At 47.2% G+C, this 22,610-nt stretch overlaps 1 protein-coding gene across 2 annotated transcripts in view; it reads left to right on the top strand.

Moving 5' to 3' along the window:
- Positions 1-11,611: 11,611 nt before the first annotated feature.
- kif26aa (kinesin family member 26Aa) overlaps positions 11,612-22,610 on the top strand; it is a 65,768-nt gene continuing 54,769 nt past the window's right edge. For both annotated transcript variants that reach the window (XM_040018369.1, XM_040018370.1), the window contains exons 1-2: positions 11,612-11,963; positions 13,189-13,452. In XM_040018369.1, the coding sequence (XP_039874303.1) occupies positions 11,904-11,963; positions 13,189-13,452 (324 nt within the window). In that variant the 5' untranslated portion in view covers positions 11,612-11,903. The remainder of the gene's footprint in view (positions 11,964-13,188; positions 13,453-22,610) is intronic.

The following is a 22,610-nucleotide window of genomic DNA, read 5'->3' as shown; positions in this document are numbered from 1 at the left end:
TTCCTAAGAAAGTGAAGATGTTATTAGGCTTTCTTCATGATAGTGGTGGTGTTCAGGTTCCAGGAGAGGCCATCTGATATGTGCACACCCAGGAACTTCACACTGTTGACCATCTCAACAATCTCGGCCATCTCAATAGCAGATCCATTAATAAAAGCTATCGTCATTCTTTGCAGTATTCAGTTCATCAACAGTGAACCCCAACGCCGAAGCTGCTGCAGATTCAGACTCTCCCTCCTACTCAGAACACACAGAGTCAACTGACCTACTCTTAGCCAGAACAGCAGTCACGGCACTAACTCATGTCTCGCCTCCAGCCTTTGATGCCTTTGATGCCATCTGCTCTGAGTCTGGACCATTGCCCTTTTGACTACTTTAAGGAGATTGTCATCAGCTCCACGCTTCAGCTAACTCCTTCAAAGCTGTGAGACCAGTTGTGAAACTTACTGCTGGTTGCTTAAACTTAGATCACATTCGTGTTGTACAGCTGTGAAATCATAAACCTTTCACTGAAAACATGCACATGTAATCTTTTAAAACAGCTGCGCCTCACACTTCTACTGTAGAGTCGTGTGCAGTATTCTGGAAAAATGCTGAGGCCACTTCAGATGAGTCTATCTGAGGACGCCATCACACCCTCATAACTGCAGAGTATAAAATATCATCAAAACCTGCAGAAAAATATTTGCTCACAGCAGATGATGGAGTTCTATTGTTTGGCTACTAGATGGAGCCAATCAGCAGCTAAATGTCTAACCTCAGAGTCAGAATATCAGCCGTTCATCAGATTAGTTTAGCTATAACGTCGACCATATAAACCAATCACAAAAGGAGAATGAGACATTGATTTATTCTCTTTTTCACCTAGGACGCATTTTCTTATTCATGCATCTATTAAACTGCAGGACGTCTAACAGTGGAAAGGTCCGGAGCCGCATGCGGCTCTTTAGTCCAGCTCCGCGTGGTTTGGGAAAATAAATTAGATTTAGCGGAAGTGTATTTTATTTATGTTAGTTCTTTTCTAACTTGTAGTTCTAAATTGGAAGATTATTGTGATATTGAAATATAAAAATAAAATTATATTCTATTATTTTTTTATCGCTCAAAATAAGCGTCACACTCGCGGAAGCCGGTGTACCCGCCGAAACGCCGTGCATTTATCGAGACTTTCAACCCCAGGTAGGCCAATTATGGATCTTCGGATCCACATTATGTCAGCAGCTATTCTCCACCGTGAACTATGTTAAAAACAAACACCGCTCATGCCTCACAGATGACAGCTTACAGTCCTGCGTAAAGATGAAAGTGACTTCGTACAGTCCCGATTTGCAGACGCTGTGCGCAGAGGTTCAGGAGCAGAAGTCCCATTGTAAACATACCACGGCAGACCCGACGATGTTTGTATGAACACGCTTTTCAGCATCTCTTTATTGACCACTTTTCACACACAGTTGCTGTACGTATACAGCCGGCTGTAGCTTTGCAGCTCACAGCCCGACACACACCAACACAACAGCATAGATAGCACAGACGTAAAGGTGGCGAGGCATGATTGCGGGTCCCGCTCAGGTGCTTCCGCCTCCCCTGCAGTGGCGCTACAGACCACGCCCCGCCACACACATTAACCAGGTAAAATACATATTTAGGCAGAATTTTGCAAATATCTATTTTTCATCTTTTAGCAGCATAGTGCTTTTTTCCAGTTGTTTTTTAAAAGTTAGGTCAAGGCTCCAAAATCCCAAAGGCGAGTAGGGTGGCGGCTCAGAACAATTTTTGTTTGCTACATGGATCATTTTAGTTCAGCTGGGTGTCTTTCCTTTTGTTATATTTCTTTAAGAGTTTAAAACGTGTTAATTACATAAATAAAATGTAATTTTCTCTGTAGCACTTCATGGATTTCATAAGCAACACACCTTAGTTGTTAACACAAAGCATAAAGGTAAAAAACAATAAATACAGTGTTATCTTCATTTTAGATGTCAAAAAGTACAGTATTTGCAGCTCCCAATGTTTTCTTTTGCGTGGAACCCGGGTCCAAATGGCTCTTTGGGTGTTAAAGGTTGAAGACCCCTGAGCTAGGGTGTAAAACGACTCTCTGCATCCAGTTTTTCTCCAACTCCAATTTTTTCATTATTGTTATCTGATTGCAGGGCATGTCCTGTAAGAGTCCATAATGAAGTCCAAATTACAAGAAATAAAATTAAAAGAATCGCTGGTGGAGGGGTTTGTGTGTCCCAGGGATCCCAGGGGCTATGTTGTCTGGGGGCGTTTGCCCCCTGGTAGGGTCTCCCATGGCAAATTGGTCCTGGGTGAGGGACCAGACAAAGAGCGATTCAGAAGACCCTTATGAAGAAAACATCAAGGGAACAGTTTACCCTGCCCGGGATAGGGTTACCGGGGCCCCGCCGTGGAGCCAGGCCTGGGGAGGGTGCCCGAGGGCGAGCGTCTGGTAGCCGGGCCTTGGTCCATGGGGCCTGGCCGGGCACAGCCCGAAAAGGGGACATGGGCCATCCTCCCGCAGGCCCACCACCCACAGGAGGTGCCATAGGGGTCAGGTGCATTGTGTGCCGGGCGGCGGCCAGGAACGGAGGCCCTGGCGGACTGATCCCCGGCTGCCAAGACTGGCAATTGGGACATGGAATGTCACCTCTCTGGTGGGGAAGGAGCCTGAGTTAGTGCGTGAGGTTGAGAGGTACCGGCTAGATATAGTCGGGCCCACCTCTACGCATGGCTTGGGCTCTGGAACCAGTCTCCTGGAGAGGGGCTGGACTCTGTCTCAGTCTGGATTTTCCCCTGGTGAGAGGCAGCGGGCTGGGGTGGGTATTCTAATATAATCTCGGCTTGCTGCTGGTACGTTGGGGTTTTTCCCGGTGGATGAGAGGGTCGGGGAACGGGTCCTGACTGTCATCTGCGCTTATATGCCGAGTGGCAGTTCAGAGTACCCAGCCTTCTTAGAGTCCCTGGGTGTGGTGCTGGAAGGTGCTCCACCTGGAGACTCTGTTGTCCTGCTGGGAGACTTCAATGCTCACGTGGGTAACGACAGCGAGACATGAAAGGGCGTGATTGGGAGGAACAGCCTCCCCGATCTGAACCCGAGTGGTGTTTTGTTATTGGACTTCCGTGCAAATCACAGTTTGGCAATAACGAACACCTTGTTCGAACATAAGAGTGTCCATAAGTACACATGGCACCAGGACGCTCTAGGTCGCAGGTCGATGATCGATTTTGTACACAGCAAATCCAGCATGTCCAAATTAACACTGTCAGATTTGATTTCAACACTATTAAAGTGTCTATATGGGTCCACACCAGAGAGTGTTAATTTAACTCTTTTTGGAGAGTTGGTACGTTAACTCTGATTTAGTGTTAAACACCAAATCTGTCTGGAGTTGATAATTTAACACTTGGTGTTAAGAGTTTATATATTAACTCTCAAAGAGTATTTTAGTTTAACTACGTAAGAGTTATCTTCTAATTCATTCTAAAAAGCGGGAATTTTACTGTTCTGAACTTCTAGAAATTTCTTTTGGAAATAAACATTTACTAAAAAGACGCAATGGTTCTTGAAAAACATTTATTCTGAACTGTGCACCACAATTTCAAAACATTTTCTGAAAGATGTAACAGTGTACATGTTCTCACTTTCATTAGAATTGTGTTTATCAAAAGGTCTGACATAGGTGAGCTGGTAAATGCAAATAACAGCATTCACTTATTTCTTCAATACAATATGCATGTCCTTCATTCATCCCTTTGTGGAACTTCAACGCACTTCTGCTCTCCCCCATATTCCATCTTCACAAGCATATCCTGTGTGGAGATTGAATAAAAATTAGTTGACACTAATTAATGGCACAAATAATCCAGTAAACAATTGCAGCACAGTAACAAAAAAAAAAAGGAATCCTCTTTGAGCCATTACTTGTGTAAAGTATTTTCCCAAAAGACAAAGACACAGGCAACAGGTAATACTGAACTAAATGTAAAACCTCAACCTTTTTCATTTTTACCTAAACCGTGTGCACAAAACTCTGGAGGGATCTATGCTAACGTAGAATCCAGTCAGGACGTCTGCTACTGCTGTTTGCTCGTTTTTTTTTTATGGGCGATCGTTTTCAGGCTTCAAGTAGCACCATTATACCAACATTTCACATTCTAGACATTGTTTTAGGTGTATTTGACCAAAAGTTTGACTGAAAATTCACATGCAAGCTTTTTTCAAGGCTGTGGTATTTGCCCGCAAACAATACCTTTCAGCTAGCTAAAACAGAATATTATGCTATCAGCGAGCAACATGGCTAATGCCTTTCACACAGCTTTGTCTCAACTCCAAAGAGCCACAGAAGTAAAAGCTAATAGAAATAATTGAAACAATCTTTGAAAAAATGACTTACCAAGCATGGCAAACAACTCAAATATGTAGAGCAAAATGTTCTGAAACGGCTTCACTTCAGCTTCGATTGGAGCCGTGCTGGGGGCGGAGTCTGTGAATTCACTCTATTGGTGTCATAGCCCCTCTAGGAGTTCAGAGTTAAGAGGTCAAGAGTTAATGTTTCCATTGTAACACCTCCAGATTTGACATAGAAACACTCATTTGTAACACTCGATTTTAACTACTATCATTTTACACCTCAGAGTTACATTAAAAGAATGTGACTCTACTTAGAGTAAAATTAACTCTACTTTTGCAAGAAGACTATTAACACCAAAACATTTAACACTTTTGAATTTGCTGTGTAGTCGTATCACCAGACCTGCGACTATATGTTCTGGACACTCGGGTAAAGAGAGGGGATGAGCTGTCAACTGATCATCACCTGGTGGTGAGTTGGATCAGGTGGCAGGGGAGGACGCTGGACAGATCCGGTGCACCTAAACGCGTAGTGAGGGTGTGCTGGGAACGTCTAGCAGAGGCCCCAGTCCGCGAGATCTTCAACGCACACCTCCGGCAGAGCTTCAAAAGCATTCCGAGGGAGACTGGGGACATTGAGTCCGAATGGACCATGTTCAGCGTCTCCATTGCCGAAGCTGCTGCACTGAGCTGTGGCCGCAAGGTGGTTGGTGCCTGCCGTGGTGGTAATCCGCGAACCAAATGGTGGACACCAAAGGTGAAGGGAGCCACCAGGCTGAAGAAAGAGTCCTATCGGGCTTGGTTAGCCTGTGGGACTCCGGAGGCAGCTGACAGGTATCAACAGGCCAAGCGGAATGCGGCTCGGGCAGTGGCTGAAGCAAAAACTCGGTGTGGGAGGAGTTTGGAGAGGCCATGGAAAAAGACTTTTGGACTGCCTCGAAGAGATTCTGGCAAACCGTCAGGCGTCTCAGGAAGGGAAAGCGGTGCTCTACCTGGTCGGAACACTGGACCAGCTCTTTATCCTCTCAAGGATACTTGAGGGTGCATGGGTGTTTGCCCAACCAGTCTACATGTGTTTTGTGGACTTGGAGAAGGCATTCGACCGTGTCCCTCGGGGTGTCCTGTGGGAGGTGCTGCGGGAGTGCTACGAGCCATTCGATCCCTATACAACTGTTGCAAGAGCTTGGTTTGCATTGCCGGCAATAAATCGGACTCGTTCCCGGTGGGTGATGGGCTCCGCCAGGGCTGCCCTTTGTCACCAATTCTGTTCATAATTTTTATGGACAGGATTTCTAGGTGCAGCCAAGTGGCGGAGGGCTTTCACTTCGGTGGTCTCAGAATCTCATCTCTGCTTTTCGCGGATGATGTGGTTCTGTTGGCTTCAACAGGGTGAAGGCCTCCAGCTCGCACTGGAATGGCTTGCAGCCGAGTGTGAAACAGCGGGAATGAGGATCAGCACCTCCAAATCTGAGGCCATGGTTCTCAGCCGGAAAAGGGTGGAGTGCCCACTCCAGGCCGGGGATGAGTTCCTGCCCCAAGTGGAGGAGTTCAAGTATTTCGGGGTCTTGTTCGTGAGTGATGGGAGAAGGGAGCCGGAGATCGACAGATGGATTGGTGCTGTGGCCACAGTGATGCGGACGCTGCACCGTCCCTACCCTCACCTATGGCCACGAGCTGTGGGTAGTGACCAAAAGAACGAGATCGCGAATACAAGCGGCGGAAATGAGCTTCCTCCGAAGGGTGGCTGGCCACCTTAGAGATAAGGTGAGAAGTTCAGCCATCTGGGAGCGGCTCAGAGTAGAGTTGCTGCTCCTCCACATTGAAAGGAGCCAGCTGAGGTGGTTCGGGCATCTGACAAGGATGCCTCCTGGGCACCTCCTGGGCGCCTCTTGGGTGAGGTGTTCCGGGCATGTCCCACCGGGAGGAGGCCCGGGGCAGACCCAGGACACGCTAGAGAGATTATAACTCTCGGCTGACCTGGGAACGCCTTGGTGTTCCCCTGGATAAGCTGGAGGGGGTGGCTGGGGAGAGGGAGGTCTGGGCTTCTCTGCTTACGCTGCTGCCCCTGCGACCTGGCCCCGGATAAAGCGAATGAAGATGGATGGATGGATGAATCAAAAGGAAAAATACAGAAATCGCAGAGCAACAAAGGACCGAGATGACAGACTGTACACACAGAAGGTTACAGACACAGGTGAGGACAATCGAGACCACTAGACAAAAGGAGGAGCCTGAAACTAGGAGGAGCCTGTGATTCACTGGTGCCTGGAGCAGCATCTAATAACCAACTCGCAAAATAAAACAAAATAAAAACAAAACAACAAACACGAAAACACCAGACATTATGATACAGACTTATAATTTGCACCGATGTTTTTTCGAAATTCTGTACGCGAAAAGTGAGCGCGAGAGCCCTCAGTGCGCCTGCTCGCTGCTGAAGTCAAAGTAAACTTTATTGTCATCTCCGTTACATACAGTCCAGTATATAGAGAGACGAGATGACGAGGCTCCAGTTACAGCAGTGCAAGTAAACAAACAATAAATATAAGAGGAGTAAGAAAATAAATAATCTGTCATGGTCCAGAGTCTGCGACTCCGTGTTTATGTTTAGTTTATTAGTATTCTGTGGTTTTGGTTACCTTGGGTGTTTGTACTCTTCTGTTTCATGGTTCATGTTCCTATGTTCTGTGTCCCCCAGTCTGTGTTAAGTTGGTGTGTTATGTCATTGCGTGTATGTGTTTCCTGTTTTATTGTGAAGGTCTGCGTCTTATGTGAGTGTTTTCAGTTTGCCTCCCTAGTCTCGTCACGTTAATCACTCCCAGCTGTGTTCCCCACCTGTGTGTAATCTCCCTGTGTTCTCTGAGTGTATTTAAGTTGTGTCTTCTGTCATAGTAGTTGCTGGTTCGTCTGTGTTGTTTCCCCTCGGTCTCCCTGCATCTCTCCATGTGTATTTCCCCGGATCTCCCTGCATCTTCGTTTCTGGTTTGTTTTGTTAGTTTTACCCAGTTTAGGTTCCAGTTTCATGTTCCCAGCGCCTTTGTTGTTTGTTTTTCCCTTCGTTAATAAACACTCACCTGCACCAGAGCTGCCGCGTCCAGGTCCTAAATATTCCACACGGCTTGCCCCGGCAAACCGTGACAGTACGAACCAGCCCCCATGGACCCAGCGGCAGTACATCCGTCCGAGGAGCTCCGGGACGACGTTACATATAACGTGGAGATTCTCCTCGGGCTGTGGCCTGAGAACCCTCCAGAGGAGCTTCGCCGCACTGTGGAAAGTCGGCTACAACGGCTCTTTTCTGGCCTGCCATGGCTTCTGAAGTCGCTTCCTCCAACCATGCAGGCTTTTCTCCAGCACACACCGCACCTTCTCTCAGCCACTCCTGCCTCGCTGCCCGACTCGCCGGATGTGATCTTGCCCGGCCCGTCGGAGCCGTCTGCGGGGAGGAAACGCCGATCGCGCCGCCGGCACGCCACCCCACAGCCGGACGTTCGGGCTTCTAATTCGCCGGCTGTGGTGAGTGAGGACTCTTGTGAACAGTCACACTCGGACTGTGTGACTGTTCATTCAGGGGCTGTGTTCTGTGCGGCGGATGATTGTGTGAACAGCGTATCACCTGCTCAGTAGCCACACACTTCTCAGTTAGCTACCCCGCAGCCACACTCTTCCCAGTTAGCCGCCCAGCAGCCACTCTCAGTCCAGTCCCCAGCACCTCCGGTGTCACTTTCAGTTCGCGCTCCTATGCCTCCAGAGTCACCTGTAGCTCAGGCCCCCGTAGCTCCAGTGCCACCTGTAGCTCAGGCCCCCGTAGCTCCAGTGCCACCCGTAGCTCAGGCCCCCGTAGCTCCAGTGCCCCCGCTACCCGTAGCTCTGGCTTCAGTGTCACCGGTCTCACACACTCACTCTATGCAGAGAGAAAGTCTAAGTTCCAGTCCGTAGGACCGCTCCGGCCTTCGTCTCCTGTCTCCGCTGGAGGGTCCAAGGGGCCCGTCCGGCCTTCGTCTCCTGTTGTCACTGGAAGGTCCAAGGGATCCGTCCAGTCTGCGGCACGTCTGGCTTCCACGCCACCGCCTGCAGCGCCTCCGTCGCCGGCTTCCACGCCGCCACCTGCAGCGCCTCCGTCTCCGGCTTCCACGCCGCCGCCTGCAGCGCCTCCGTCTCCAGAGCCGTCAGCCTCGTCTGGTCCAGCCCCAGAGCCGTCAGCCTCGTCTGGTCCAGCCTCCGTGCCTTCAGCGTCGCCTGGCCCAGCCTCCGTGCCTTCAGCGTCGCCTGGCCCAGCCTCCGTGCCTTCAGCGTCGCCTGGCCCTGCCTCCGTGCCTTCAGCGTCGCCTGGCCCTGCCTCGTTTGGGTCTGCAGCTAAACGGCCGCTTTCTAGGCCGCTGGCCAGGCCACTGGCCAGGCGCCATCGCCGTCGTGGGTGGCCCCCAGACCCTCTTCGCCTGAGTGGCCGCCGTTGCCCTCCGCACGGCCGGCCCCCGGACCGCCATCGCCTGAGTGGCCGCCGTTGCCTTCCGCACGGCTGGCCCCTGGACCCTCTTCACCTGTGTGGCCGCCGTTGCTGTCCGCACGGCCGGCCCCCGGACCCTCTTCGCCTAAGTGGCCGCCGTTGCCTTCCGCACGGCCGGCCCCCGGACCAGTGCTGTCGTCGTGGCCGTTGCCTTCCGCACGGTCGGCCTCCCGAACTGTGTCCACGTCGCCGCCGTTGCCGTCTGCACGGTCGGCCCCCTGAACTGTTTGGACTCCTTTGCTGGCCGGCCCCCTGACCTCTTCTGTTTTGGACTTTGTTTTCCTGTGCTCTGGTGTGCTTCTTTTCTTTTGGTTTTGGACTCGTGTTTTGTTTTTCTTTTTGTCTTTTGACCTTCTGGTGCTCCTGTTTTGTTTTGCCTTAGAAAATGCACACACCTGATTTCCGCTGACCTTGTTCCTTTCTTTAGAGGGTAAGTCCTGTGTAGTGGTGATAGTTGCAGCTGTGGTGAATCCTTTTCTGCTTCCACTTCTCCTTTGCAACCTCTCATCCACTTGCCCTCTAACTTGGACCTTTAAGGTGCTGTCCTTTATATCACCGAACAATGGATGCAAAACTTGTTTGGCCTGCTTATTGACAAACTCCGCCAGATCTGCAAACTTGACTCTGCGTTTTGCCTTGTCTAAGACCCCGCAAGCAAATGTTCTCCACCTTTCTCTCAGCTTGTACGGAAGCTTGGAAACGATAGCACGCATGTTGGCCGTGTTATCCAACTCCTCCATGTACTCCACATCCATCATTGCATTATGACATCCAGTGAGATAGAGGCCGAAAGCATGCAGAGCCTCTCCATCATCTGACTTGATGGTTGGCCAGTTAAGAGCCTTGTGAATGTATGCCACTGATATCTTGTAGGCATTCCCAAAGTGCTCTTCCAACAGTCTCTTAGCCGTTTGATATCCATGTATAGGTTCCATATGAAGACAACTCCGTATCAATTCTCGTGGTTGCCCACTTGTGTACTGTTCCATGTAGTACAATCGATCCTTGTCACTCTCTGTTCTATGCTCCACACCATGTTCAAATGCCCGCATGAACAGCCAATACTCCAATGGGTCCCCTTTAAGTCACAGAAATGCGGCCTTTAAGGCTGCAGACCCTGAATTGGGGTACAGCCTGTGTCACCCCTCCTCTGCAGCAGGCCAGCAAACCACGCCCCCGCCACAACTTCCCCACCGGCCCACCGAGGCAGGGGACTAGGAATAAAAGGATCAATAACAATTTAAAATTTATAATTTACAGTTTGATGATTTAAAGTCACACACACAACACGTCGAAAGGGGAGGAGCCGGCTGCTTCCAAATAGAGCACATTTCATTCATAATGTGGAATATCTAAGCCCATTATGTATTCATGATTTGAATCCTGGGTTGTGTGAAATCCCAGAAATACACCTTAGATAAAGTGAATCTGTGAACTAATATGTAGGTCTATTAGGTTATGTTGTGGTGAACCTCGGGTTGAGGGATGGGTGTTCATACTGGAGTGCATAATTAAAACCAATGGAAGATGGACAAGAAAAGTTCAAAGCCATCAGGTGCTCAGTTTAGAAAAAAGAAAAAAGAAGAGGAGGAGAAACGAGCAAAAGATACAGGTAAGCAGATGTGTCATTCGATAATGGCAGGTCATCCTGAAACAATCAGAATCAGAATACTTTATTAATCCCTAAGGAAATAATGTGGATTACAGTTGCTCCAAGAAGAAATGGTAAAAATAGTAACAGCAACAGACTAAACTCCAAACAATACATTATGTTACAGATTTGAATATTAATTAGTCATTCTCAATTGTTGATTTGTCCTGTTCTCATTGTATGACAAATTATGATGGCTGTTTGGTAGCCGTTTGCATACAATGCATACTCTCTCTCTCTTCATATGTGTGTGTGTTTCTCTGGTGAAATTCAGTATGGTTCCGACAACAGTTTTATGTTAATGTACAATCCTTAATATGTTTTGTGTGTGTGTGTGTGTGTGGGGGGGGGGGGGCAGAGGGAGTGTTCGCCCGGGGCGCCAAACAGGCTAGGACCGCCACTGCTTACAATAAAAAATAGACATAAAAAATATTTATTCTGTGACCCCAGTTCCACTCAGTCTTGTTTTTCAACAGTAATCTTCTGAAATTAGCCGGGCTGCTTTCATCTTTAGCTGAGGAGAGAATTTAATTCATTTCACTAATCTAAGCAATTAAAAAGAGCCACTGAGGTTCAGCTTCAGACTGCAGAATGAACACTTTAATAAACACTACAGCTTAAATAAAAGGGCAAAAAGGACCCCCCCCCCCCCCCCCCCCCCCCCCAGAGGTTAAACCTGGAACACTTAGCAGATGCTCTGAGGCCTCGCTTGGGTCTGACTCAGGTCATATTCCAGTACAAATACTGATTACCTGAAGATTATGGAGGCAAAGGTCAAAATAATAATGATGATTCTAGTTTCCACAGCAGGAAGTTCTGACTCTGCCTCCACCTGCAGGCCTGCGTCCGTGCTGTGAGGAGGCACAGTGGTTCTCCTTCTCAGTGAGTCAAACCTGAGCACCAGCACCCTTCAAAGGAGGCTCACCGCCACTTACATTCACCCTACCAGCTTTCAGTCAGTGACAGCTTCACAGCAGCTACACCAACCTGTCTGTCGTCTCCAGCTCCTCCCACCCCCACCACCCAGGAACAAGAACCTGAAGGCATTCCCACCTGCAGAGTCGAGACAGAGGTGTTAATCCTGGACCTGGTGTAAAGACCTCAGGACCGGCTCCTCGCTCACTGACCTCCACTCCACTTTAAACTCCTGTGGGTGGTGTTAGAGCACCATCAGCATTATGTAGCTGAAGTGTGCTGATGAGCCGTTATGTAAGCCCGTGTCAGAGCCTGTCCTGTCCCACTGTGTGAAGGTTCATGCTTCAGCAACATCATTCTCCACCCACAGCCCGCGCTCACCCAGCGTCCCTTTATTCTGCAGTGGAAGCACAGATTTCCTCCGACGCTGAAGGAAAATCAAGCCAGAGAGTTCATAACTGAGCACTGGTTAAGCAGAGATGTACTCACAGTACTGGAACATGGCTCGGGGATGCGGGCCGGACTACAGGAGATATACGGTGAGTATCACACAACGCAAACCACTCTGATCCTGCTACACGTGAGACAGATGAGCACAAACATCTGTCCTAGGTCTACGCTGAGCTCACTGTTGAATGTGCATTCTTTTCTAAAGCTTGATTCAGACTAACTTCAGTCCAAACTGATCCTCAAGTCTTTTCGGTACATGTCGGTGTGGAGTTGCTTTTCTCCCAAGGTGCACGTCAGGTTACGGCGTAGGGTTAAAATGGCGTTCTGGTTATGGCGACGTATATTTCACACGGCAGCACGGTGGCACGGTGGTTAGCACTGTTGCCGCACAGCAAGAAGGTCCTGAGTTCAATTCCACCATCAGGCTGGGGTCTTTCTGTGTGGAGTTTGCATATTCTCCCCGTGTTTGCATGGGTTCCCTCTGGGTACTCCTGCTTCCTCCTACCCTCCAAAGACATGCAGCTTGTGGGGATAGGTTAATTGGATGATCCAAATTGTCACTAGGTGTGAATGTGCGAGTGAATGTGAGTGCGAATGGTTGTCTGTCCTTGTGTGTTGGCCCTGCGACAGACTGGCGACCTGCCCAGGGTGTACCCTGCCTCTCGCCCTATGACAGCTGGGATAGGCTCCCGCGACCCTGAAAAGGATAAGCGGAAGTGACTGGATGGTATAATTCACGTATAAATGTGTCAAACTTGCTTTGTTGTACTTTTATCTTGAAGAGGAAGCAGCTTTCATGTCTCGCTCTGATTGGCTTGATGAAAACAACCTGATTGCCCTGTTTTTGTTTTAATTAATTATCAAAATAAATATTTTGATAAACAACAGAATAAATATGTGCTGCTGTAGCCGACTCCTGACCAATCACAACAATCCATTTTACTCTGACCAAAACCCGACTCGTTTCAACAGAGGATGCCACATGACTCGAGCACGCCGAGGGTTTGGTTCCTTCTGTTCTTCAGGTATCCACACTCCTGGGTTCTCAGTGGAATGCTGTTCACGCACAGCTTACCTGGTCAGTTTGGATTAAAGACATTTTCTATTGAAATTAGAAAACCCGAGACCAACAGACAAGACAAAAGTTAGAGCTGAAAGTAGAGACGGTTTCTACTGGTATGAGTGATCAACAGTCTATTGCTCCCTTTCTGTCACATGTGCTCAGTATTTATGCCCTTATACTTCTGTGTCTCTGAATGCATGCCCTGTTCTACACACTCCACATTAAATGTATATATGCACACCTGTATGCAGATGGTGGAGGGGGACACGCCTCTTCCTTTGGGCTCCACCTGTTGCAGGAAACGCCTTCATTCTGCAGGAGAGGACGAAGAGGAGGAGTTGAGGAGGAGCTGCGCATCTCGGCCCAATCCCGAAGGCTCGCTGTCGGCTGGCGAGCTGAGCTGCTATGGCGAGCCTGAGGAGGAGGAGCTACAGAGACTGTGCCAGCGCTGCCACATCATGGCGTCCCAGCTGAACCGACAGGCTGCTGCTCTGGCCGACACCGCAGCGCTGAAGGTCAGAAACACATATGCACACATGTGTGTCGGAAACACGAAACCCGGCACCAGTGCAAGGACATCACTGATGTAGTTTCTGAATGTCTCTTTAGGCCTGTGGCGAGGGCGAATAACAGCGCCTGCCGAGCCACAGCCGCCTTTGAGGCGTGACCACAGGCTCCCATGAATAAACGTTAAACTCTGTGGCACTCACAGATACGTCATATACATCCTGTATGTTCCACATGCTACAGTTTGTGGTTTTATTGATGTTTGGAAAAACGTTCCCATTAAAAGGAGGCTGGCTCCAGGCTCCAAAATTCACAGGGACTCTAACCCGTGTGTGACCACTGCACTCACCTGTTCTGTAGTTGTTTTCAGTTTGTTGTCAGTATTTGAGTGTATGTCTATGCAGGCAGGCCTGCGGTCTCTGATAACGCCGTCCACTCAGACTTCTCATCGTTTCCTTTGCTCATGTAGTTTGATGAAGTTCATGTTTCTGTATTTGCTATGAACTTTGATTGGGAGATTTGGAGGTCCACTTCCTGTCCTGGTGAATGTTTGACACTGAACTCCTTTGTCAGTTTTTTTTTTTATATCAATGCATGAACATCAGAGTGGCTCACGTCTCCGTTGGGCCAAGCGAGCTTTGCTCTTCGCTCTCGCTCGCTCTGCAGAGTGGGTAGCTGTGATTATTCTGATGATCTCTCTGGTCACCGAGTCGCTGCTCGCTCTGCTGAACACAATAACATCACAAAGTCTGAATCACTTGTGTTTCTTCACTCGCCTCTTTAATCTCTTTTTCCCCTCCATCTCGTTGTTATGTGTATTTTAAGTATATATTACATCCAGAGAAAATAATTTTCTCCTGGTATGCAGGAAGTATTTAGATCATGTATGGAAGGAAAAATTGTAAATTATTACTTGTAAATACTGAAATCCTTAAAATGAGCACTGACCGCCAGTTTGTGTTAGCTGAATTAGAACAGCCTTGTTCACTGACAGTCCGACGGATTAAAGTGTTTCCGGTCCGAGCATCTCCAGCACTGGACAAGCCTCTCGTCTCTTTGTCTCTTTCATTGAACAGAAACGCATCTGCGGTCGTTCTAGCTCCAAGTTTAAAGGAAGTACAATGTAACTGCAGCCGTGGGACTCATGGTGTCCCGATCACTAAATATCCGAAGAATCCTTCTCAGTGTGGACATGAGGATCAGCAGCAGACTTATGGCTGACCTTGTGCTGCGGATGGATCACCTCAGACATTCTCTCTGCTGGACTTCGGTGTATCGTTTGTGTCTTCTTCCTGCCCATCAGGGACCCTCAATGTGAACCATCTAACCCTCAACCTCCATATTCCTGTTAATGTCTTCCTGTTAGCCTATCCGGAGCTCATTAGTTAGCAGTACGTCATCATCTGCCCTGATTTCACCCGCCCGCCAAACATCTCTGATATTTAGAATAAACTGATCATTGTGTGAGAGCTAAAAGGATCTGACTGGTTTGTCTGTTTGGACCCGGAAACGTCTCCTGGTGTCAGACTGATTTAGCTCGTGCATGGTGATGGGTATTTTATTTAGAGCAAGCAAAAACAATTTTATCAGTTTCTTCTCTGATTTCACGTAAATCTGCGCTGGAACTAATTTTCTACAAGTTTTCACATTTGCTTTAATCCTGAATCCTGTTTGATTATGGTATGCACTACTGCTAAAGGTCTCGCTCCAGTAAAAGCCCTGAGGATGTGCTGTGTCAGCAGCAGCTTTATAAGCCTGACCTCAAGAGCCCGACAGGAAGTGCTGAGCGTCACTTCTGCCTGTGCATTCAGGCCCAATATTATCCTGATCATCACCACAGCACATATCTCACTTCATGCTGATGACGGGGATTTTGCAGGTTTTGAGGAGAATAAACTCTGAGCTCGGGTCTTCAGACTTTAAAAACCCAATTTAATGTTTTCAAACGGGTCATGTGAGCAGGATAGTAATTTAATGAAGTTCTTCCATCATTAAATATATAAACCCAGTTTACTTAATTGATTCTCCGCATAGTGTTCTGTTTTTGATGCTCAGAGCGTACAAGCTGATAATAATTTCTATGATTAGGGTTATAGGTTTGATTAATTAGCAGCTGGTTTCATAGGCAAATACACTGTGGACTCCTGTATGCACACACCAGGGGGCACTGCTGCACATCATTTTCAGAGCATGAAAGAATGGCTTAAAGAGAAACATCTAGGCTGTTTGTGTGTTGCACATAAAAGCAGCCGGCAGCTCTGATGTGGAGTCTGAGCGTCTTCTCAAAGTTTGATCCTCAGCCTGAGGAGCTCCAAATAAGCATCAGAGTCAGTGAAAGCTCCACCCTGCTGTCTGACTGCAGGGACACAGACACTGAAACATAATGCTCTGAAATGCGGACTACAAGACCATTTCTTTCAGAGTCTGAGACCCCGAGGAGGCCTGCTGAGATAAATGACTGTGTGATGGAGGGCAGATGAAGCTCCACCTCCTGAGAGGGAAGCCCCAGATCTGTTAGAGACAACAAATGGAGTCCACGCTGAGCTGCTAATGCAGGCCGTCACGGACTGAGACTGATGGGGTGGTTGTAGCTCAGGTGGTAGAGCAGGTCATCTACTGATCGGAAGGTTGGTGGTTCGACCCCTGGCTTCCCCAGTCTGCATGCTAAATATCCTTGGCATTTGGCATGCAAGTCATGTTATCCTTGACTAACCCCAAATTGCTCTCCGATGCATCCATTGGAGTGTGAATGTTACTTAGAAGCTTGTGTGAATGGGTAAATGTACAAGTTGTGTACAGCGCTTTGAGTGCTCAGAAAGAGTAGAGTAGTGCTATATAAGAACCAGCCCATTTACCATGATGATGCTCTCTGCAGGACCCGCTCATCGACTCCATCCTTCACCCCACCAGCTGTAACAGGAACATCTTCAACCTCACAGAAAACATGCAACATATGTGACCTTCAATCAAACATCTAAGGTTCTTCTTTGAGGCTGTGAACGAACAGACAGATTTCAGAGCAGCTGAGGTTTCTCCTTTTCTACTTTTGGAAAAGACTGGAGATGCACAAATTTACATTCATATCCATTCATACACAGTCACATCGTAGCCCTGCGAACATCCTGTCAGAGGTTTAGTTGAGGTTAGCAGGGAAGGAACATCTCCTACATCCAAAAGATAATTCTTTGTTTTTAAATTAATCAGGTCCCAATCAGCCCAAATAGCAAAGAGAAATTAAAAATGTATGCCATTAAAGAGATCAGGTCTTACGAGTTAAAGGCTTTACTCAACTTTATTTCCTGTCGTGAGAAGAGCAGAGCGGGAGAGAATAAAACTCTGCTTCTATAGTGACGTGTTTCTATTTTCCCGTTTCCCGTTTCCGTGGTCCCATGTTTCTATTTTCACGTTTCTATGGTCACGTGTTTCTATTTTTACATGTTTCTATGGTCACATGTTTATATTTTTACGTGTTTCTGTGTTCATGTGTTTCTATTTTCACGTTTCTATGGTCACGTGTGCCTATTTTCACATATTTCTGTGTTCACTTGTTTCTATGGTCACACGTTTCCATTTTAATGTGTTTCTATGGTCACATGTTTCTGTCACAGCTGCGGTGGCAGTCGTGTAGGGTTGAAGGGGAAAGGACCCAATCGCAGGCACTAATGATGCAAAGAGTGGGCTTTATTTACATGAGGTGATAATACAGACAGAGCAGAGATGGGATGGACGGAAACTAAGAACAAACCTAAACGGGGACAATCTAACCAACAAATCTGAAACCATAACTCACAGGAAAACATACTGGGAGGAACACAAGATGACCAGTAAGAAGCAGAATAAAACACAGGGCTTATATACACACAGGAGCAATCAGGGAATGGGAGACAAGAGGGAAACACAGCTGGGGACTATCAATGACAGGGACTATCAAAGTAAAACAGGAAATACAACAGGTATGCACAGACACGAGCTTAACACATGACATCAGACATGGCAACAGGGAGGGAACACAGAGACGTGGGACCAGGGGAGGCACAGAGACACAGAGACACAGAACAAAAGGAGCTCAAAATACAAAACAGAATCCAAACCTAATAACAAGGAAATCCTAACAAGAATTAACCTGAAACATAAGATAATAATAAAAACCAAAACTATTGAGTCCACAGCCTCAGGACCATGACAGTTTCTGTGTTCACATGTTTCTGTTTTCACGTGTTACTGTGTTCACGTGTTTCTATTTTCAGGTGTTTCTGTGTTCACGTGTTTCTATTTTCAGGTGTTTCTGTGTTCATGTGTTTCTATTTTCACGTTTTTCTGTGTTCACATGTTTCTATTTTCCTGTGTTTCTGTGTTCACGTTTCTGTTTTTACATTTCTATTTTCACATGTTTCTATGTTTACATGTTTCTAGCTCTTGAAACTTCTCTGGCTTCAGTTTCAGGATCGTTTCAGCTCATCCTTAAATCCTGAAAACATTCTGTGTGAACACTGATCCACGGCGCCCTCTGTGTGGCCCCGCCCCCATATCATTTCACTCACTGTCAGTTTTCATTTCTCTTGGTGAAGAACTCAGTCATGTGTCGCAGTCTCTGATTAATTTGCCAGCTACTCTTAATTAACAGATCAGTGTGTGTGTGTCTACTGAAAGGCAAAAAGCAGGTTGGGCTCACATTGATCTTTTCCTGAGTGAAGGTTGATAATTTGACGTCTCTCTGATTGCTTGGGAAGAAAAGCTGAAATATTTCTTAAAGCATGAATGTTGACAAAAGAAATCTTCTGCACACTGTCACACAAACCACAGAGGACAACTCTTATTGTTTTTAAAAAGCATAGCTGAGATCAAATGTCCCTTTAACTGACCAATCACAATAAATAACTCAAAGCTCAAAGGAAGGCTATCACTGTCCAGCTAATTGCTGGTTACAGATGAGCAGTAAAATTCATGTTTGTTGATCGTCCCTGTACCAAAGACGCCACGTCCCAGTGGCCCCCAGGATTACAGGCCCGTGGCACTGACCTCCCACATCATGAAGACCCTGGAAAGGCTCATCCTGGACCAGCTGCGACCCATTGTAAGACCACATCTGGATCCCCTTCAGTTCGCTTATCAGCCTCGTCTCGGAACTGAGGACGCCATCATCTACCTGCTCAATCGTGTCTACACCCATCTGGACCAGCCGGCGAGCACTGTGAGGGTCATGTTTTTTGACTTTTCCAGTGCTTTCAACACCATCAGGCCGACCCTCCTGGGTGATAAGTTAGCAGCGATGCAGGTGGATGCTTCTCTGGTGTTCTGGATTGTTGATTACCTGACAGGAAGACCACAATATGTACGTCTCCCACAGTGTGTGTCTGACAAGGTGATCAGCAACACAGGGGCACCACAGGGGACTGTCCTCTCCCCCTTCCTCTTCACCCTCTACACCACAGACTTCAGCCACTGCACAGAGACCTGCCATCTTCAGAAGTTTTCTGATGACTCTGCGGTGGTTGGATGCATCAGCAGGGATGATGAGACAGAGTACCGGGCAGTGGTCGACTCCTTTGTCACGTGGTGTGAGCAGAATCATCTGCAGCTCAACGTGGCAAAGACCAAGGAACTGATCGTGGACTTCAGGAAGACCAGGAAACACTTGACCCCTGTTTCAATCCAGGGGGTCAGTGTTGACATCGTGGAGGACTATAAATACCTTGGAGTACACATTGACAATAAACTGGACTGGGCTAAAAACACCACAGCACTTTACAGGAAGGGCCAGAGTCGTCTCTATTTTTTGAGGCGACTGAGGTCCTTCAACATATGCCAGAAAATGCTGAGGATTTTCTATGAGTCTGTTGTGGCCAGTGCGATCCTCTATGCTGTTGCATGCTGGGGGAGCAGGCTGAGGGTCGCAGATGCCAACAGACTTAATAAACTAATCCGTAAGGCCAGTAATGTTGTGGGGATGGAGCTTGACACCCTCAAGGTGGTGTCGGAGAGGCGGATGCTGTCCAAGATAAAGACAATGTTGGATAACACCTCCCACCCACTCCATGACATGCTGGTCAGTCACAGGAGCACGTTCAGTGAGAGACTGAGATTACCGAAAAGCACCACTGAACGACACAGGAAATCATTCCTGCCTGTGGCCATCTCCCTGTACAACGCATCCACTTAACACACTGTTTGCTGCTACAACTACACATGTTTCTTTTCCAACTATTTATTTATGAGTGAAGTATGTATGTGTATATATGTATATATTGTACTATTCTTAGTTAGTGTATTGTCTGTCTTGTCTTAATGTTGGTTTAAAATGGAGCACTGTAACAAAAAATAATTTCCCCCAGGGATTAATAAAGTATTCTGATTCTGATTCTGATTCTGATAAGCATTTGAATTTCTGTCAAAAAATGTCATTAACTTGCAACAAAATAAAAATGTAACAAATAAAAATTAAATTCTAATGAATCAGACAAGTGCAAAATCTGACTGTAATAAAGACAAACTGTTTTTAGCACTGCTGATTAGTGGTGGGCAGATCAATCCAAATATCAATTGTATACCAATACCAAGTCGGCATAAGTATGAGATTGATACTAGCCTGGTGAGATCGATTCTTTACTTTAAGTTCCGCTCTTGTTTGCAATGTTGTGCTTTCGGCAAAGATGAAACAGCCAGGTCGCCAGACTCACCGCTGCTGTGTCAGCACAGAGCAGGCACACTTTGCTCCCCCTCCCCCCTCTTGTGCTTAGATATTGCGTTGTCACGTGACTTTGGTGATAAAGTGGTTTAAATATTATTTATATTTATTTATTTATTTAATTTTTTTTTTGGCTGTCCCGTTTGGTTCTTTTGCCATCAGAATTATTGTCTAAAGGCAAAGAAAGATGCCCAACGGATTTACTTTACCAAATGGACCATCCCAGCCTTGCCGTAATGGTCTATTTGATTCACCTTTTATTGTTTATTTTATTTTATTTTCACTTGCTAAATACGGGACAGACTTGACTGGGGAAAAGAAAGGGGAGAAAGAAAGAGGGAAAGAATAACAGCGGAGAAGAGGGACGGTGATAAAGGGCAAAAAACAAAAACCAACAAAATAAGCAGACAAAAAATACATATATCAATCACCTGGATCACCTGTTGAGAAAGAAAAAAAAGAAAACAAGCAGAAGAAAAAGAGAGCAATATAATAAACAACATCACGATGATCTATGGGAATATAACAGTAAATACTAAATATTAAACATTATTGTGCAGCACGTAAGATCAACAGCGCACAGTGTGCTTTGAGGTAGGAGCCAAAAAGGGTGTAGTTTGTGTGTGTGAGCACCCGTGTGTACACCTGTGAGCATGAGCACGCTTGTATTTAAAAGGTTCCTTCATGTAATGATCTGCTAGAGGGTGTGGGGAGCCACAGCCCCGTCCACCAGGGCATGAAGCAGGTATGGAGGAGATCAAGACTCCAGACATCCAGAGGCCCTCAGAACACAAGAGACCAAGGAAGACCAACGGAGGGTTGGCCGCGTCACTATCCCAGAAAGAGCTGAGGAGAGTCCCAGATGAAGGGTCACTCAGCAGCTGTGAAGCAGAAGCCGGGGGGGGGGGTTGCAGTGACGTGCCCGTGAGCTCCGCCGGCAGCCAGCTGTGCCAGATTGACCGAGCCCCAGGCAAGTACAAGTGATTACAATAATCACTTGTACTTGCTGTAACAGTACATTCAACAGCTGCAGCTCTCCCGCTGCCAGCGGTACACATCACCAACACCACCAACAACAACAACACAAGCAGAGCATTGTTGATGCTGCGGCATTGCTGCAGGTTGCTTCACCAATCTCCGACAGCTACAGCCAGGACTGTTTTGAAGCACGCGCCTGCAGGGTCCCCGTGAATCTCGGCGAGGAAGCACTCCTCTGCCGCCACACTGATGATTAATGAGTTAATTAGCGGCGAGGGAGGCGAGTTCAGCTCCTGCCTTTAAACACGCTCAAAAGAGCCATTAGCTCTGAAAACTCTCTCACGGCCTCGCGGGAGAATTAGAGCACTGATTAATGTGCTCTAATTCTTGGAGGAGGAAAATCTGTTTTCTCTAAGAGAATGTGTGCCACTGGAGAGACGCTGACTCTTCAGCATTCAGACTGTTGGCAGCTACAACCACACAATCTCTTCTTCTTCGTCAGGATCTTTTCCTCTGACCTCTGTCTGTGAAAATCACAGATGTCAATACAGTATGTAGGTGTGGCAGAACCAGCTCTGACATGAGCTTCATGGTAAATGGTAAATGAACTGATTCTTATTTAGCGCTTTTCTACTCTCCCGGAATACTCAAAGTACTCTTCCCCCAAAGCACTGACTCTAAACTGAGTGCTTTTCTAACAACATTCACACACACATTCATACCCACGATGGATGCATCGGAGAGCAACTTGGGGTTTAGTATCTTGCCCAAGGATACTTGACATGCAGACTGGAGGGGCCAGGGATGGAACCACCAACCTTCCGATCAGTAGGTGACCTGTTCCATCTAAAACGTTTTCACTCTGTCACAGAGAAGCAGGAGTGTAGCCTTGTGCTGGGGAAGAGCGCTGCAGAGATTTAGAGAAGGTCAGGGGCAGCTTCACTCTGTCTTTAGATAAACTTTAAACCACAGACTGTATATCAAAGATGGATGTTGCAATATCCATGAGGGGTGGATCCAGTTGTGAGCCAGCGCTCTCATTGGCTGATGACTTGTGACTGACAGGTAGTTAGCCAAAGTGAGCATGCCCTGAATAATCCAGAACATACAGACTTCATGTTTCACTCAGTAAGACCAAAATCACTCAGGGAGGGGCGGCTATCTGCTGTGACCGGTTGGGGTGAGAGAAGGAAGACAGCATAAAAGACATGCTGTGGAAGAGAACCAGAGATTCTTCTTCTTGAATTTGCCCCTCGATTGGTGGTTGGTTGTCACATCTCCGTCGGATGTCCTCGTTTTGAAGGCGGTCTGGGAAGTGATACTCATAATACTTGCCGAAGGCAGCGCATCTGGAAAACTTTGAGTTTGTTGAACCAGAGATTAATAACAACTATGAATCATGTGATTAAAGTGAGTGTGAGGAGCATGCTCGGATAGTAAAGGGCCCTCCTGAGGAGCTACACAGCGGTCCTGGTGGTCAATAATATAACACCCTGAAACACT

The sequence above is a fragment of the Simochromis diagramma genome, unplaced genomic scaffold (genome assembly GCF_900408965.1).
Source record: "Simochromis diagramma unplaced genomic scaffold, fSimDia1.1 OVJJ01000802.1, whole genome shotgun sequence".
In the NCBI taxonomy this organism is placed as follows: Eukaryota; Metazoa; Chordata; class Actinopteri; order Cichliformes; family Cichlidae; genus Simochromis; species Simochromis diagramma.
The sequence above is the reverse complement of the archived record's forward strand: the minus strand, read 5'-3'. Positions and strand labels throughout refer to the sequence as shown.